At 37.8% G+C, this 17,699-nt stretch overlaps 1 protein-coding gene across 3 annotated transcripts; it reads right to left on the reverse strand.

Moving 5' to 3' along the window:
* Positions 1–1,639: 1,639 nt before the first annotated feature.
* Positions 1,640–17,559, reverse strand: OTUD6B (OTU deubiquitinase 6B). 3 transcript variants are annotated; one of them, XM_032467699.1, is made up of 7 exons: positions 17,398–17,559; positions 16,622–16,773; positions 14,229–14,309; positions 8,839–9,151; positions 7,143–7,204; positions 4,750–4,856; positions 1,640–3,971 (listed from the first exon to the last, which is right to left on the reverse strand). In XM_032467699.1, the coding sequence occupies exons 1-7, from the start codon at positions 17,477–17,479 to the stop codon at positions 3,887–3,889; spliced, it is 882 nt and encodes a 293-aa protein (XP_032323590.1). In that variant the 5' UTR covers positions 17,480–17,559; the 3' UTR covers positions 1,640–3,886. The 3 variants fall into 3 exon arrangements, with proteins under 3 accessions (XP_032323590.1, XP_032323591.1, XP_032323592.1); XM_032467700.1 differs by lacking the exon at positions 17,398–17,559 and adding an exon at positions 15,012–15,214 and having other exon boundaries at positions 16,622–16,760; XM_032467701.1 differs by lacking the exon at positions 17,398–17,559 and adding an exon at positions 11,416–11,556 and having other exon boundaries at positions 16,622–16,667.
* Positions 17,560–17,699: the final 140 nt, after the last annotated feature.

Below are 17,699 nucleotides of genomic sequence, written 5' to 3' on the forward strand. Positions count from 1 at the left end.
GAGAAAGAGTATAAGTCATCCCTGTTCAGAAAATGATAAATGCAGCAGCCTTGCAGAAAGGTGATCATTTGCTTCAGTAAGGCATTCTAGTCATCCTGATTATACAGAAATAAGACAACTATAAACTTTCTCCTGGTCAGTATATTACTAGTTTTTCATATTCTTATAGTCTGTATACTTGTTTTTGAGGACCTATTTTTTTAGGTTCATTAAAATCAGATTGTCCTAATTGACACATGAAGGTAAATAAACTGGAACACACTAGCAGAATTCTAAGTCACTGTCTCTTTTTTTTTTAATGTTTTAAATTATTATTTTTATTTATTTATTGTGGGGGTAGTAATTAGGTTATTTATTTATTTGCTGATGGAGGTACTGGGGATTGAAACCAGGACCTTGCGCATGCTAAGTGCACACTAAGCTATACCCTCCCCTCATCTCTTTCTATTGCTCGTGGTCCTTTAGCCTAATTAAACGCCTGTCATATACCATCCTCTCAATTGATCTTACGACTATCAACAAACATGAAGCACTTAATATATAGGCCAAGCAATGTGCTAGGTATTTTAGTAGTAATCAGCAAGTTCTCGTTTCTAAGCACTTAAAAGACTAAGCGAAAATAATAACAATAATAATAAACAACTAAATATAAAAAACTAGTTGTAAGTGGATAGTTACTAGGAAGCAACATGCATGAACTGGGATACCCAACCCAGCCCAGTGGGGGAGAAGTCTGGTCAGCGCTATTTAAGCTGAGACCAGGAGGACTAAACCAGGTGAAGAAGGCTGTACCCAACTCCGAATGTCAGTTCAAAGACTTTCAGGTAGAAGGGAGCAATGGTGGGATAAAGAGTAAGAACTGACACTTCCCAAAACTTACTTTGGTTTTATTTTTATTTTTTTTCCCTTAGCAGAGAAGCTCAGGCATATTTATTTACTATTTACTACCCAGTTTCCCCATAACAAGCATTTCTCCACTTATTTAGCTCCTTAAGAAAAACGTGATTTGATTTTTATCCTGCATACATAAAGACTGGTTCTCCCACTTTTTTTTTAAATTGAGTTATAGTCTGTTTACAATGTTGTGTCAATTTCTGGTGTACAGCACCTAAAACACACTTTTAAAAAGAATTAGAAACCCTGTGAGTTCTGCTGTTTCCAGAAGATGGAAAAAGATACATTTTAAACAAGACTTAGAAGAATCAATCTTTGTAAAAACAGACAGAAAAACCGCTCTCATTTGTCAATAAAAGTAAAAACAGTACGAAATTACCAATTAAATTATCAGAAAAACAAATGACTTGCTCCTTCAGCTAGTACATGATAACCTGTACCAAGACAATGTATTAACAAGTATGTGCCAGGATTAATTTGCACAAAATTCCTTCTAACTGTTTCACATTCTTGCACACGAATTCACTTTTCCTTTCTTCTTGAACACTCATGAGTCTTAGATATTTTAATTAATTTGCCCTTTATTATTCTAAAATAATAAAATATAATTATAAACATTTAGAATCTGTGATTGTATTATTTTCAATTATATGAGGACTAATAAAGGCTGAATAAAATTCTAAAACAAAATGAGCTTTCTCTATTTCTAAATTCTAAAATTAAAGAATAACGGTTTGAACAAATGTTGATTTAATTCATTCACCTTTTATTTTTCTTTTAGCAAACAGATAATTTGAGCAAAATTATATTGCTCACTTTCGTTACACACATTCTCTTTTGTTTAACACAAGTTGTAAACATATTTAAGGGATAAAATTTTTGGCTAAAGACATATTGCAGAACTCTGACATAAACTTTTCTGAGTTAGGACAAAAGGAAGCTTATGAAACTTCCATAAGACACCAGCATCACACAGGAGACTCACTGAGTATATGCTGCTTCTATATACAGCAGAAATCAGTATATCTGCCATTTTTTAAAGATTTTAAGTTACAACTAAAATAATTTTTATCTCAAGTCTTATGAAAGAACAGAAGCTGACCATACAAATCTTGTTCATAATTATATTGGCCATTTAAAAAATAAAAAATACACTTACAATCAAGAAAATTCCACTCATCCTGCTAGAAAAAAAAAATAGCTACCAATAAGTTATTTCAGAATACTTTAAATAATAGATGTAATTCATAACAACTAGATTCCATTGTGTCTTGTTTTATTACTTCTTAATGCTTATCTTTTAATTTTAAATTCAAAATAAAGCCAAGCTGCTTAGTATGTCATAATTTCACTCTTTTATAAATTTCAGACCCCCAAAAAATTCATATCAAGGATTACAAAACAAGCAGCATTCAGAACATACTTTGTTTGGCAGGCAGAATGGTTCTTAATCTCCGGAAGTCGAATACCCACGTGTAGTCCTTACTTGCTCTAGCTTAACCACAACTGCTCCCCCCAGCTTCCCACACTGTCACCTGCTGGGCATGTGATACTGACACCCCATTTTTAATATTATAAAACCCAATATTTACTTATAAAAATTAGTCGTATTCACGGAGAAAAAAATTCAAATATTATAAACTTCATGCAAAATCTTACCAGTTATTTCTTACTTGAGAAAACCAGATCAAACCAAAAAGGTCTCATCTTTATAACACCTCCTTACGTAACAAATTATCAGACACGTTTGTATATATGGATACTGTCTTCTTAGAATACTGTTAGAAGCAACATAAAATCTGAGCTAGACAAGTCATTCAACTGAAAAACACTGTACTGATTTTACTGTGCAGTCTTGGTTCCCAAACAGTGGCTTTCAGCTCTGTCCATATAAATAACATAAAAATTCTCAGATATGTGAGACAATACCCTCACGTATTTGAGGAAAGGTGGTATGAATAAGGCTAACAAAATCAAAGGTAACAGAGGCTTTCTTCTACAGAGTGAAGCAAAAAGAGAGATCTTGCAAGACAAACTGGAAAAGAGGAAGAATGTGAAGTAGATTTGGCCTGCTATTCCTTCGATTCGGACAAGTCAAAGAGTAAGAGAGGCCAAGAACTATTTCTTAGCAGAAGAGGTTGCAAGGAAAGAGAAGCAGCTGAGTAGTGACAGAGAAAACACAACTCAGAATATAAAAATGTACGGTTATGACGATAATAAAAAGATGATGGTATAAGCATTCTGAAGTTTAAGAAACAGTGAAGAGTAACAAATGAATCAGAAAGGCAGTAATCTGCTGGGTCTTTTTAAGTTATACACAAATAAAAGACTTCTCTGTAATTCTTCAGGCATTTAAATCTGACTAGGAACACGTATATACCAATGGTTTGTCTCATTTCTTAAAACTTAGCAACTGATTCCCATCTGAGTAAGTATTTTAAAATTCTTTATTAAAGCAAGCTTCTTAGCTGCCCTTAATGGGGTTATATAAAAAGATTCACAGCATTAATCCCATCAACACCAAGGTTACTGCAGTCAAGTTCACTTACAAGCATTAATTACATTCGCTATCACCATCAACGCGTTACTGTAATGTCCATGAGGCTGAGTCACTTCATTTCTTCAAGAAAAATTACACTGACAGAGTTACTGAAAGCTTTCAGTAAGAGAGAGAAAAAAATTTAATTTATTTCAACACAGAACAGAATGTTCAGGATCCTATATTAATAAAAATATCAGCACACGGGGTACCATTGTGGCCTATAAATGATGTTCTCCGCAAGGGACTTACAAATGTTTTTTAAAACACCACTAAGGGGACATGGGTTAAAGTTCGTCTCCGACACATTTTTTTAAAAACCTGTTAGTAGCTTTGCCATAAAACTAGTTTAAGGTAGTTGTGTTTTCCAGAAACATTTAGAACAATCCAACGCTTGGCATGAATACTCAGATCAGCACACTGTACAAAAACCCAACTTCAACATTTTATAGACTAGCTGCAGTTTCCAGCAGCTGTGTGCACCAGCCGTGTAACAGAATTGTAGTGTTCTCCTAAGCCGTACGCATGTCTCATGTATCTGGAATGAAAAAAGGAGGAATGAGTACTTTAGACAAAAGTAACTCATTGCACATAAATGTTTATTCTGTATATAAAACCAAGTAGTACTCTGAATTAATCAAACTCCCCAAGGATATCTATCGTTCAATAGACTTAATTGACATATTACTTAAAAGTTCAACACCATTTGCGAAGCATCAGCAGTCAGTGAGATCTGGTTCAGTAACTCTGTCTGCTGAGTGAAACAGTCACTGGAGTGAAAAAGGAAAGACCGAGATGCTGAGTGCTCCACAAGCTTAAATTTTTACCTAAACCCAAGCCATTAACGACTGCCGTAGCAGGTTTAGCTAATAAACACTAAAGCCAATGGCAAACTGTCCATGCTGGGTTCCAGAGGACTCTCGATCACATAAAATATTGTGCAATTATGAAGGAGAAGTCTCTAAGGAATAAACGATCAAGCCACATGAATGTATTTCAGCTTTTACACTTGTTGAAACTTTTTAACATTATTAATGTCACACCAGAGCAACATAAAAACTAACCCTGAAATTCTGTAACCATTAGAAATGACTTTATTCTCAACTCATACATAAGAATAAGTCACTAGAGGTTTCAACAACTAACTAACTCACGTATTTTGACAATGTTCTAATTCTGTCACTGCCTTTAACATAAAATAAGCATAATTAATCCTGCTGAAGATAGATTTATCAACATATAAAACCTAAAATCTTTTCATAATCCTCTGTCTTAATTATGAAAAATATTAACAGTAGGAATTTCTAGGTACTTACACAAGTATTAATGGCTTTTTGGGATATTCTTCACCAACTACAATGGGAGGAGAATCTGCCTGTATTATCTCTATTGGTGTTCGTAAGACGTGAGACAGGGCTCTTAGCTATAGAAAAGAAAGTGTAAAACCAAAAAAAAAAAAAAAAAAGAAAAAATATATTAGTAAGGAAAATGAAGAGGTAAACCTTATTCAAATCATAATCTACTGAGTTTATGAATGAAGAGGGCAACCAGTCAGAGTGTGGACCTGCTCTCGTCCCTTAATGTACACCAGGAACCTGGCACACAGTGGGCACTTAATACATATTTGTTGAAGAAAGAAAGAAATATAATATTTATAAAATCAAATGCGTAAGTGCTTTGGAAATATTTATGCCCAGGTTAGTGACGCAAGGGGTGGGGAGACCGGTTCATTCTCTTAGGCTCTCTACTTTTAAAGATGCCTTGAAAATTTCCATAATAAAAGTTTTTAAAATTATTGTTACCAGACCAAATCAATCATACTTTGGGAGAGGCTGGGGGAAGGAGTGGGGGAGCAGGGAAGAATAGGCGGCTTATTTTTTTTTAAAGCTTTTCAAATGATTCTAATGTACTCATGTTGAGAAAAACTGCTCCATAATTTTCAAGGTATGAGTAGAATGAGTTAGGTTATGAACTGTACTATCCTTTCATGGAATTTCCATCTGATTAATACACAGTTTTAAGTTCATACCACATGATATAAAATTAGAGCTCAAAGTCGGCTGAGTAATAGGTACTAATGAATACTGGTGGTAACGTGTTTTTAGACTTACTCTGACCCGGCATTTTCAGGGCTCTACGTGTTATCAGCTCATTCAGTCCTCACAGTAACCTTACGGGAGAGGTCCTACTGTGCCACATTCTGGAGCCCAGAATTACGGGCAGAGAAAACTTAAGAGACATCAAGCACAAAGAAAGAAAATGACCTGCAACCGAACTGAGAAGTATGACTCAGGGCCTAAGCTCAGAAACAAACCAAACCCTCAACAGTTTTCAGTCACCATGCCCTGATCTGTGTATTTGCCCCATTATAAGAAGATTCTGTCTAGAATATGGTCCCTTTCGGAAATTTTAAACAAAGGTAAGAAATTACTTAAGGAATATGAAAAAGGTTCTGTGCTGCACAGTAGCAAATTTAGTCCCATGTTCTAGCTTGTAAAATGTTCCTTTGAGGCACTTTTTCTTACACGTAAAACACTATTTTTTAAAAGTTAACATGGAATGGAGGGTGCAAAACCAGCTCTGGAAATTTTACCATCCCATCTAAGTCTTCAGAAATCGTACAAAGAATTATTTACCATTAATAATTTAAATTTACCCCACTGTGAAAACAGCAACTCTTATTTCAAATGAATTCACAAACCACTTATGAGAAAATGTCCGTCAAAAGATGTTTTAAAAGGTTTTTCTCAATTTAAAGAGTTGCTTAGGTTTCTAGTACTCATATTAATTTGTGATTCTTATCAAAGGCTTAAACATCTTTAATTACTCCTACTATGAAAACTTTCTGAGTTTCAGAGACCCAGGAGAGGCATGCAAAGCAAATGGACACAGTTCCCTCTGGTGGCTCAGAAGAGGTACAAATATATCACTGCTGAGAAAGACTTTGAAGAAGCATTCATGTCATATCTTCAAACAACATAATCCTTGAAGCGAAATACTCAGAGCCACAAACTACTTAAGATGACTAATCATCGTTACACAATAATATTAATAATACTGCTAGATTCATCCATCTGGCACTTCAGTTTGCAAATTTCTGTGCATATACCGTTGGCCTTCTTTATTATCCACAAACGGCCTACTATGCACACATAGGGGCTTTACTATCCCCATTCAGTAATTAGGAAACTCGAGCTCAGGAGGTTGGCTGACACCCCCAACGTCACAAAACTGAGAAGCAGAAGGAAAAAGCAGACCCAACCCCAGGACTTTCATCCTGTCCCCTGACGTTCTAATCGTACCCCAGGCTACCTCATCACCACTTGGACCACTTAGGTGTTTTGTTTATTTTGCTTTAATGAAACAAAGTTAACAATAAGATAAAATCCTCACTTTCCTAAGTCCATAAAATCAAACACACGGCCAATAGCAGCATCATAGATGGAAACACACAGACGCAGCACTGTCCTCCCCAACTCACAGAACAAACACTGGGCCATTTAAAATGAACTAGTGCGTCCGTTACCAAAGCTACATGCTTAAAGGCCTAAGAAAATCAACTCCCAATTTGAATGCTTTATCAGTAGAGAAAAAGGAAATACATAAAGAAAAGGAATCTTCAAAGAGAAATTTGGATCATCTGAAAAATATAAAGGGATTTAGAAATAATTTAACCACCCACAATCACTACGAATAATGACCAACTTACCTCAAGCTGGCCTCCCCATGCGGCTGTGTTTACAGTATCATCACAGTACTTTCCAAACTCTTCTGCAGAGAACAGGCCAGAATACGGCACTTAATAACTTTGATAACTCATGGTACATCCATCTATAGCTCCCACAATTCCTGAGGAAACCGCCCACGTATGAACTTCCTCCTTTACTAGCTGCACTCACCTGAATTTAAGCCATTTCCCAAATCCAAACTTAACTCACTCCAACGTCCCATCCAGGAGCAAACAATTCACTTCCCTCTCCCTCATCCTGAGGCCCCGAAACCTTACCTACGTAACAAGCCTGCCTCTCTCTTTATCCAAGCATGGGACCCCCCAGAATTGCCACCAATTTCACTATCTTGACATATATTTTAAAGCTCAGCTCTCCATCTGAAGGAATATGGTGAAAGACTAAGAAAAATGTATCCTCTGTAAAACCGGGTTCAGCGCTAAGATCCGACAAGAAACGTGAGAGGACAATCAGGGTAAAAGCACAAGTGAGCTGAAACTCCTTCCCCAGTGACAGCAACAGACCGTGCCTCCACCTGACTTTGGACAGGTCTGCTTCACGTGCATCAGTACCAGGTCTAGCCAAAGCTGGGCCTCCCAGCTTAGTCCTGAGGAGGTCTGAGACCCAGTCGCAGGGTGCGAGGGCACGTCTCGAGCATACACACTCCGACACAGAGAGTTAAAATGGGCAGCCCACACCCCTTCTGTTTATAGGAAGGGGAGAGAGTCACAGGGGCACTTAAGAGAAAGCACGCCCTGTTCGTCTGTCTCACGCACTGTCCAGTCTCCCCCGAGCGCAGAAGAGTGCCTGGAACAGTCCTCGGCACACCGCGGCCTTCAGTAAATACTGGCCGAATGCACGAAGATAATGAAGCGTTCTTGTCTTTTTCTCTGATGCAGCATGCTCAGTTGCTGCCTCCTCTCTGCTGCCCCACAACCAGCAAAGGTGGAGACTCCGTTAAACAGAAGTCAGCGCTGGGCTTCTGTCTTGAGCCCGCCCTGGCGTCAGGCCCGCTCTCCGGGGACGCCGCCGCACGCTGCTGACTCTCAGGGGCTAACCTGCTCCCTTACTCCCTCTCTTTCAGAACCTTTCCCAGATCTTTGACTTGCTCTCTCCTTCATTTGCTAGCTGTGCATTTTTTTTACTTTCCCATGAATATTTCATCTTAATAATCAAAGGTATTGTAGAGAGTAAGGCAGGTTATTAACTCTTTTGTTTTGGGTTCTGCAAAGTCAGATTTTGCTTGAGCATTATGGCTTACTGGGAACAAAACTGAATCTCCCAAAGCAGAGGACGAAAGGAGGCATTAGTCTTCCTAATCATTCCCTACTTACGATCTTCAGGCCCTGGACTTCCAGATACTAGTCAAAACTTAACTCTGTGAAATACGAACTTATTACTATGTTTTTTAAATAATAATGACTCCTATTCCTATTTGTATCTTATATAAAAGATTAATATATTTTAACTACAAAGTTGCTAAGTACTTAAAAGATCTAGCAGTTATTCAACGTGCTAGCAGTTATTAACATTATAGAAAATAATTTTGCCTAAATTTTGATTTTTTCCCCCCATAAGGACTCTTCAGGTTTTTCTTATTCTCTGCTCCTGGAAGTACTTTAATGAACAACTACCACAACCACAACAGCAACAAGACACAGTAAAGAAACAAATTACCTGGAGTATATACCTCTCCTGTGTTAGGGTTTGTTAAAAACGGGAGGAAGTCCTCCACATGGCTGTGCATGTAGTCGGCAGTTCGGCTCCTCAGGGCAGCCACAGTCAGGGTGCAGTCCCTTTCTTTCAGCTGGTCTTCAATGGCTCTGTACATACAGTGGCCATCAGATGGAATCTGTTTAATTTCCAACTGCCTTGCTGCCAATATTTGAGCAAGTTTTTCGCTTTCTACGTGTCTAGCTCCTGTTAAATTCTCAACTTCAGCTTCAGCTATCCTTTCTTCCCGTTCCTTTTCCAATGCAGCTTTTTTGTCCTATGAAGAGGAGAATGTAGGAAAGTTAATTTCTAATGATTAGGACTAATTTACATTTATTATGGGGAGAGAAATAGAAGATCCTCAGAAGTTTTTGCCGTTTTTCTCCCTTCCCCGACAGGCGCTATCATACTGATCACCACTTGTAGAATCTTCTATATTGTGAACTCCTTTAAAGGCAAACAGTATTTCTCATCTGTATGTACCCAGCACCTAGCTCTGTACTAGGACAAAAGAAAGCCCTCAAATTTTTCTTTGAAGTCTATTTAAAAACAGCCTAAATGTCCATTGACAGACGACTGGATAAAGAAGTTGTGGTATATTTATACAATGGAATACTATTCAGCCATAAAAACTGACAACATAACGCCATTTGCAGCAACATGGATGTCCCTGGAGAATGTCATTCTAAGTGATGTAAACCAGAAAGAGGAAGAAAAATAGCATATGAGATCGCTCATATGTGGAATCTTAAAAAAAAAAAAAAAGAAAGAAAAAGACAAATGAACATAATACATAAAACAGAAACAGACTCACAGACATAGAATACAAACTTGTGGTTGACAGGGGGAGGGAGGTGGGAAGGGACAGACTGGGAGTTCAAAATTTGTAGATACTGACAGGTATATATAGAATAGATAAACAAGATTACACTGTATAGCACAGGGAAATATATACAAGATCTTGTGTTAGCTCACAGCGAAAAAAAATGTGACAATGAATATATGTATGTTCATGTATAACTGAAAAATTGTGCTCACACTGGAAATTGTTACAACATTGTAAACTGACTATAACTCAAAAAAAAAAGAAACTACATGCCAAGTTTCTACAACTTTACTTACGGATTTCAAACTACCATTTTAGGACTGAGTTGTCCCAGGCCTTAAAGCAACATCATTAGCATAATAAGTCCAAGCTAATCCAAGCTTTTAAACTTAATCTCTCCACCAGCGAAGTCTTAATGTGCTAAATCACCAGCTTACCAGCAAGACATTAATATGCTAATATTTAGAAGGGTACAGAAACTCTCTTCCTCTAGCTTTAAAAAAAATGTGTGCATACACACACACATTTAATTAAAATAAGAGACAAAAAACATTCTTCTCTATAAAAAAAATTACACATTAAGACTAAAGATCCCCTTAAGGACCACTGCCAATCCCAGTGCTGCTCTACAAGTCTGGTGTGTATCCTTCTAGATTTTTCTTCCTATGCATTTTAATAAAATACAGACGTACTCATAGAAAACATATAGAGAAAAATATTTTAACAAAAGTGGTATTATATATTACATTCTACAATTCTCTTTCCTTATTCAAATGTCATTAAGAAATCTTCCCAAACCAGCATATGCAAGGATGGGGTGGGGAGAGGGCAATGAGAGGTTTGTGACTTGAAGGACAGATAGGAAGTAGGGTGGGAAGGTTGAGGAAAAAGAGAAAAAATTCCTGACGGAATAGCAACGATCAAAAGCCAGAAAGCACTCTACATTTCATAGAAGAACACAGTTCATATAGCTAGCGTACCAGAGAAAAGTGTCAAGAGATGAGGTTGGGGACAAAGAAGATGGTACGTAGTTATTAACAGATATTAAGTTTATGCATACAGAGTTTTTAAAAAACAAAACTAGAAGGATATACACAAAATATTTACAGTACTTTTCTCTGGATGGCAGGATCGCAAAGTCAGTTTTATTGTGTTTTGCGTGTGTACCTGCGTGTGTGTGTGCATCCTTCTAAGTCCCCACGGTACGCTTTACTTGCATACTGGGAGCAAATGCTTCTCAATTTAAGAGGATAAAAATAGTTAAAACTAAATTCTGTGGATCTTGACATTGGTAGCAAATCACAGTGAAGGATTTGGTAAACCAAGAAAAAGAAGGAAAAGGTAAAGAGTTTTATGTCCCTAGCTCTAACTTCCCCTTGGGGGCAGAAGATGTGAATGCAAAGGCAGATTCCAGTTTCACTTAATGCCACTTGCTTATACTACACGCTTGATGTGTGCCATGCCAGATAAACCAAAAGCGATTTCTAAGTTACCTGAATCCAAAGCAGTTATCATGCTCCTAATAAAACATAAACCTACTTAAGTTTTTTCTTCCCAACTGCAACCAAGCCAGAAGTTAACATAAAAAATTTAATTCACTGCATACCTACAACTTTGGATCACAGTCACATAAAAATCTTAAGACACAAGATGGCACTATTACTTTTTAAAAGACTAGGGAAAACATTTTCAGAGGGGAGAGGAAGGATAAGCACCTTGGGTATCATCTAATCCAAAACCCCTCACTTTCCTCTTCTGAGGAAACAGCACGCAGAAAGCTTTCCAAAGGCCATACAGCTGGTTAGAAGCAGAGCAGGGACCAAGGACAACACAGAGAGCTCCTTCTATCCAGGAACCTGAATCAGAATAAAAGGCGGCAGATGGGAGTTGGAGTTAATGATGTCATGTACTAGTTACGGAAGAGTGGAACTTTATACTGTCTGTAAAACCTTAATTTGAGCCTCTAAAATACTAATCCAATCATTTCATATTCCCCCCTCCCTCATGCTCTGCTTCAATATTACACAGCAATTGTGTTTCCTTTCCAGGGCACCAGGTGGGAAAGCCATTGGATTCTTCACCCCACCATGTAGTTTTCCAATGGCATGAAGCACTTTCCTGTCTACATCCTCAGTGCTGGAGATAAAACGGCACCAATAAATTGTAATGGAAATGTATGTAAGATGAAAACAGCATGTACGCGTGAAAACACACTGTCAGCAAAGCTAAAGTCACGTTGGTGCACTTATATAACAAAAACAGCTCTGAAGAGGAATATTAAAAGCTGGTTCTAGGCCGGGGCTTGTATCAGACACGCAGTACGCCACGCAGACAACCTGGCCTCAGCTCCCCTATCTGTAAAATACAGAAACTGAACTAGATCTTATTCCAATTTTCAGATTTTGTATTTCTGGAACCCGGTTCTTCTAAATTCTACTCTGGGCTCTTTTCACTGTACTAATGAGATTTCACTGAAGTTCTTTGAAGTAAATAAAATACTCCCTATGCTTTTCTAGGTTAAAGTTAAGAGATTTGCTCTGCAGTGTTCCAGTAATAAATCTTTATAAAGTTTTGTCATGTCTTTCTACCAGAGAGTTGTATCTCCTCCAAAGATAAGCATCATTAGTTAATTAGCTTTTCATTTCTTGGTGCCTTTCACACACACACAAAAAAAAAGAGGCGGGGAGAGGTCTGAAGTAAGTCTAATACCCAATTATCCACCCTGTTTTCAGGTTCCATTTCCTTAAGTACCATATAAACTTTCAGGTTTCTACTCCAGAGTCCTAATAATACAACAAAGCAATAAGAAACTCTGGGCATTACTTACAGGGTGTTTTCTCTAACAAGTGTTAAAGCAGCTGACTATAAAAGACACTACACTTTTTTTGAGGGCATAGCTGGGAAAGGTATGCATTTCAGCTATGCAGCATTTTGGAAGAAAAGTAACAAAACATTTGAGAAAGGTAAGGGAGTTTAATGTATTTTTGTTTTTGTTGCCTAAGGGTCCAGGTGGGAAGAACACCTGTCTTTTGATAAAGACAGGAGGAAGTTATGTCCTTACGTTTTCCAGAATTAAACAGGTGCTACTCTAAGATACAGCGATTACTAAGTAGACGCAATTCCAACAGATATCTTGTTGTGCTTCTGCCAGGCAGAATTTCTGCCCTTCACCTGTGATCTGTAAAAGCTGGAAGACAATTCTAAGGCCATAACAAAAAGAATACATGAGTAGAGAGTTGAACTAGAAAACCTTCAAGATACCAGGATATCTAAATTTCACAAGTCTATGAAATTCACAATTATAATAATTACTCAAGAATAAAATTTCATATTCGTATGAGAAATGTCTGACAATTTGTAACTTAAGGAACTTTCAAACAAATACTTATCTTAGGTTGAATTTTTTTAAAAGGCACACTATGCAGTACTTAACACAATGACAAGTACTATCATTTGGCGACCCAGGCCTTATGTTAGGGCTTTGGAAACAGTAAATTATTTAATATCCACAATAACTCTGTAAAGTAGGTATTATTTTTCCCCATTCTACACATTTGAAACTGAGGCTTAAAAAGGCTAAGAATCTTACCCAAAGCCACCACCATGAGTGACATTAAAGCCTCCATCTGACTGACAGCAAATTCCACGTTCTATTAAATTATGTACTATGAAATTATAAAATGCAAAGCTGGCTTAAAAAAAAACCATCTAAATCCTAGAAAACATCACATGCTAATAAAACAATATTTGGGACTGAAAAGATTGAATTTCAACCTCTTGTCATTTTTCAAAGTGGAAAGGCCTTTACTCTCATTCCCATAACTTTGATATCATGATGTTTCCTCACGATGGTGCACAATTTCATCCCCACATTTGTTTCTGTGCACGTTGTTTCTCCTACTTCAATCATCCGATCCAAATAACTGCATTTCCTTCAAATACCAACTCTTTATTTAACATTTTGCACAACGAATTTTACCTTTTCAGTTTTCATCACAATTATATATATACTTAAATATATATACATACATATATATACTTAAATAATTCTGATAATTTTGTACACCTATATATCTTAACTTCTAGGGTCAAATACTTGTTTTATCACTTAATAACCTATTTTTTAACCAAAGCTGTACATCAAAATTATCTGGGCTCATACTCTTAAGATTCTGAATTACTGTACGGGACCACATAACTGTGAACAATACCCTCTGCACACCCCCTTTCTGGCCCCACCCTCCTATGAGTACTGCAAACTGCACGTTATTTTATAACTGCCTTAGGCCTATTTTTTTCTCTATAAAAGGGGGCTAAGAAATCTACTTCCCAAGACTACTGTCAGCACTGATGAGATTTCACACTATCTATAAGCCTAGCATAGTATCTGGCAAATGGCAAGTACTTAACAAATGTTAGTTCAAGTCCTTTGGCAAGGGACTCTCATTTTTTTCCTACTCCCTCCCAGTACAACCCCTAAGACAGCACTGAGCACACAGCACCAACAAGTACTTGGTGACTTTCATACCCGTCTCTTTTGTGCTTTGGATATCCGAAGCGGCTGATTCTCAAGAACCAAGTTTGAAATATTACCAGCAACAGAATCTATCTGAAGGAAACAAAAAACATTAACAAGTTAATGAAAAATATTTTTATTACTCAAAGTATTAGATTATTAAATTATTATTGAAAGTCATACATATGTGTCATCCCACAACTTAAATCTGAAATAACAGTACTACCTACAATACTAAATCGTATGGTTTTTGTCTTTTTCCTCTAATTTTGTCTGGGGAATCTGTTGGATTCCCAAGAACTTTCCTTGTAGCTCTTCAGAGACAATGCTCATTCCTGCATGGTTTCCTTCCTTCTTAGAATATCCACGCCATTCATCTAAATACTTCCTGTAAGTGCCAGCTCGCTCAGCACTCCACCTTTCCCTTCTCTAACTGCTGCTAGGACATACAGAATACGTGGTCCTGTGCTGGCTGAGTTCTTAATGACTCTCACAACCTCAAATGTGACGCGAAAGGCCTTTCTCCATCTTAATTAGCCAGAACCTGATGGGCTTGCTTCTTTGTGACCCTGGTAACAAATTGAGCTTTTTCTATCCTTTCCCATCTACAATTTGAAAAACTACAAGGGGAAAATTTAATTTATAATTATCATTAAGATGTTACAACCAATCATCGAATGGCTATTATGTGTTTGCTGAAGAAAAAAGATGCCAGACTTAAAACCATCAGGATTGAGTAGCTAGTATTTTATTACTACAGCTGTAAGTTGAGCTAGTTTTTAGTTAGACACATACATGAAACATATAGAAGACTCTAGTAACAATAGTCAGCAGTCTCCAAGGCTACGGCCCAAATGATCAAAATATCAAAATCAAATTAAGACGTCAAAGACTGGTTATCAACTTTAGTGGAATTAGGATATTCTTAGCTTTTTCAGAGGAATCTGCTAAAATTTACAAACTGTCGTATTGACAACAGGCAAGATACAAAGAAGCATCTGGAAAAAAAAAAAAGACAAAGTAATGACCAAAGAATTCAGGTAACATTCAGGAAAAAAAAAAAAAAAAACAAAACAGGCTTTAGTTTTGGTTTTTTTTTTTTTAAATAATGGTTCAAAGTAAGGTGAGAGCTTGTATTTTAACAGTTGGACAATATGTAGCTTGACAATCAAACATTTTTGTCCTTGGAAACCTAGGAGAGAAATCTCAAAACTGAAAGGCCTGAGAAAGCAAACAAAGCTATTTCACTCATGGAAAAGACAGGGAGAAAATCAGGAATACCATGATTGTGATAACACAAACACTTCAAGCATCAGGCCTTGTTACTTCGAAATACAATACGTTAAAAGGCACACAAGGCCAGGACCTTGATGACTGGCTGAAAACATTAAAGAAAAGAAGACTATGTTTAACACAACAACCATTGCAAATTAGTGCAGACAGCTGTTTTCCCTGTCAACACAAGACCAAAAATGAACGGAATAAAATTTAATTTATTTATGGTAAGTAAAATTTTGCATAAACACGAGCACTTTCTAACTGGGTGTGAGGCTCTGGATTCTCTGATCTTTGATATCTAAAGCCCACGCAGTAAATTACCGCACTAGATAAAATTGTAACAGAATTCTCTATTCACATTCTGGAGTAAGATAGCTCTGATCTTGAATTCTGGCTTTGGTACTCTTATTAACTGTTAAAAATTCAAAACAAAATTTTTAATCTCTCTGAGTCTGTTTCCCACTTGAACAAATGGGATTATCTACCCTTACATCAGAAGTAATACTTCACAGTGTTTTGTTGTGAGAATTATATGATGCATGTAATATGTTAAACAAAGTGTGCAGCATACAATACATTGTGCATGGCTACAATGAAGTAAATATTACTTAAAAATGATGAGTTAACGTGCTCCAGTTTACCTAAGAAACATGAGTAAATCAACATTCATTGCAAGTTGCTCATAAATCACTTTTAAAGCTTAAAGATGATTTCACATTTGTTATCCCATTTGATTCTAAACAGCAGGAGTATTTGAATCATATGATATGTGGAGAAATGTATGCTCAAGATTAAATTTGCCCAGAGTACAATTCTAATTTAATGGCACTTCTGAGACTAGAAGATTGGTCTTCCAACTTTCATTTGGTGAAGCTTCCTCTAGTCTATTTTATCATCCGTTCATCTTTGGAGCAAGCAAATGGTTACAAAACTGGACTTTCTTTGCTGATCTCTCAAAAAACACACACCACCATGTAAATCTGGTCAGAAAAATATCAGTGGTGATACATGAGCATGACTGAGTGACTTCTTTCCCTCCAATTTTATGACTTTACATAGTAGCAGTTTAATAGAAGTGGACAATTGTTTTCAAATGCGTATACAAAGAGAAACATTATTTGACATACTTTATTCTCCTTAGAAGTCAGCTTCAATTGCTCCAGCTCCTCTCTATGTTTCTGTTCCATTTCTGCTTCTAATTTAGCAACATCTTCGGTGAGTTGCTTCCTCCTTTTTTTGTCATTCTTGGGAACAGCATTCTTCATACCCTGAATTTTTGCTGAAAAGCCACCAAAATGATTAAGTCAAAACCCCAGGGATTAAGAATCAGAAACGGTAACAGTAAGGGAATGGTAAGAGGAGAAAGGTATACAAAAAGGAATTATGAAAGCAAGAAGAGTAATTACATAACAATTACAGAGAGCCCAGACAAAGCTGAGATTCCCATCTCCCCCCACCCCCCAAAAAAATCCGTGAGTTTGTTCGGTGTGGTAGGAAGAAAAAGAGTAAAAAATGACTCAAATTTTTAAATCTTTCAAGTATCCCTTCCGAGTCCTCAAAATTGAGATATTTCAAAATGCGCCTCTTAGGGCCAAGTGTCGGTAACAAGGGCAGAGCAGGAAAGGGGTCTGGGTCCAAGTGCCGACTTGTAGGAGTTCCCAGACACGCGCGCACCCGAGCGGCGGCGCGGCGTAAGGGGAACGCAGCGGCCCTGAGGAAAGGGGGCTTCTGAAGGTCTGGGGGCTTCTGGGACCCAGCACAGGCGGGAGGGAAGAGACCACTGGCTACTTGGGAGAAGCCTAGGAGAATCAAGATCAGAAGCCCCTCAACATTCCCCAAAACCAACCCGCCACGCGCCCTTCCCTGGGTCCCCGCGACTTCTAGGGTCCCGTTCGCCTGTCACCTTGCAACTCCTTCTTCTCTTTGCGATGCCTCCTCACCAGCTGCTCCTCCTCATCAAGCTCCTCCGCCGAGACCGCCTCCATGTCGACCAGGTAGCCCAGCACACGCGCTGAAAAAAACCAGCACGCCCGGGCGAATAGCCACCTTGCACCCCTCACCTTTCCCCCTGGGCGTGATTGGCCGCGGCTGGGACCCAGCCCCGCCTTCAAGGCGGTACCGGACCTAAGGCGAGCCAATGGAGCGAGGACGAGGAGGGACGGAGTATTGCGCGTGCGCACTCCCGTGACCCGCGCTGGTGGGGCG

The sequence above is a fragment of the Camelus ferus genome, chromosome 25 (assembly GCF_009834535.1).
Source record: "Camelus ferus isolate YT-003-E chromosome 25, BCGSAC_Cfer_1.0, whole genome shotgun sequence".
NCBI lineage: Eukaryota > Metazoa > Chordata > Mammalia > Artiodactyla > Camelidae > Camelus > Camelus ferus.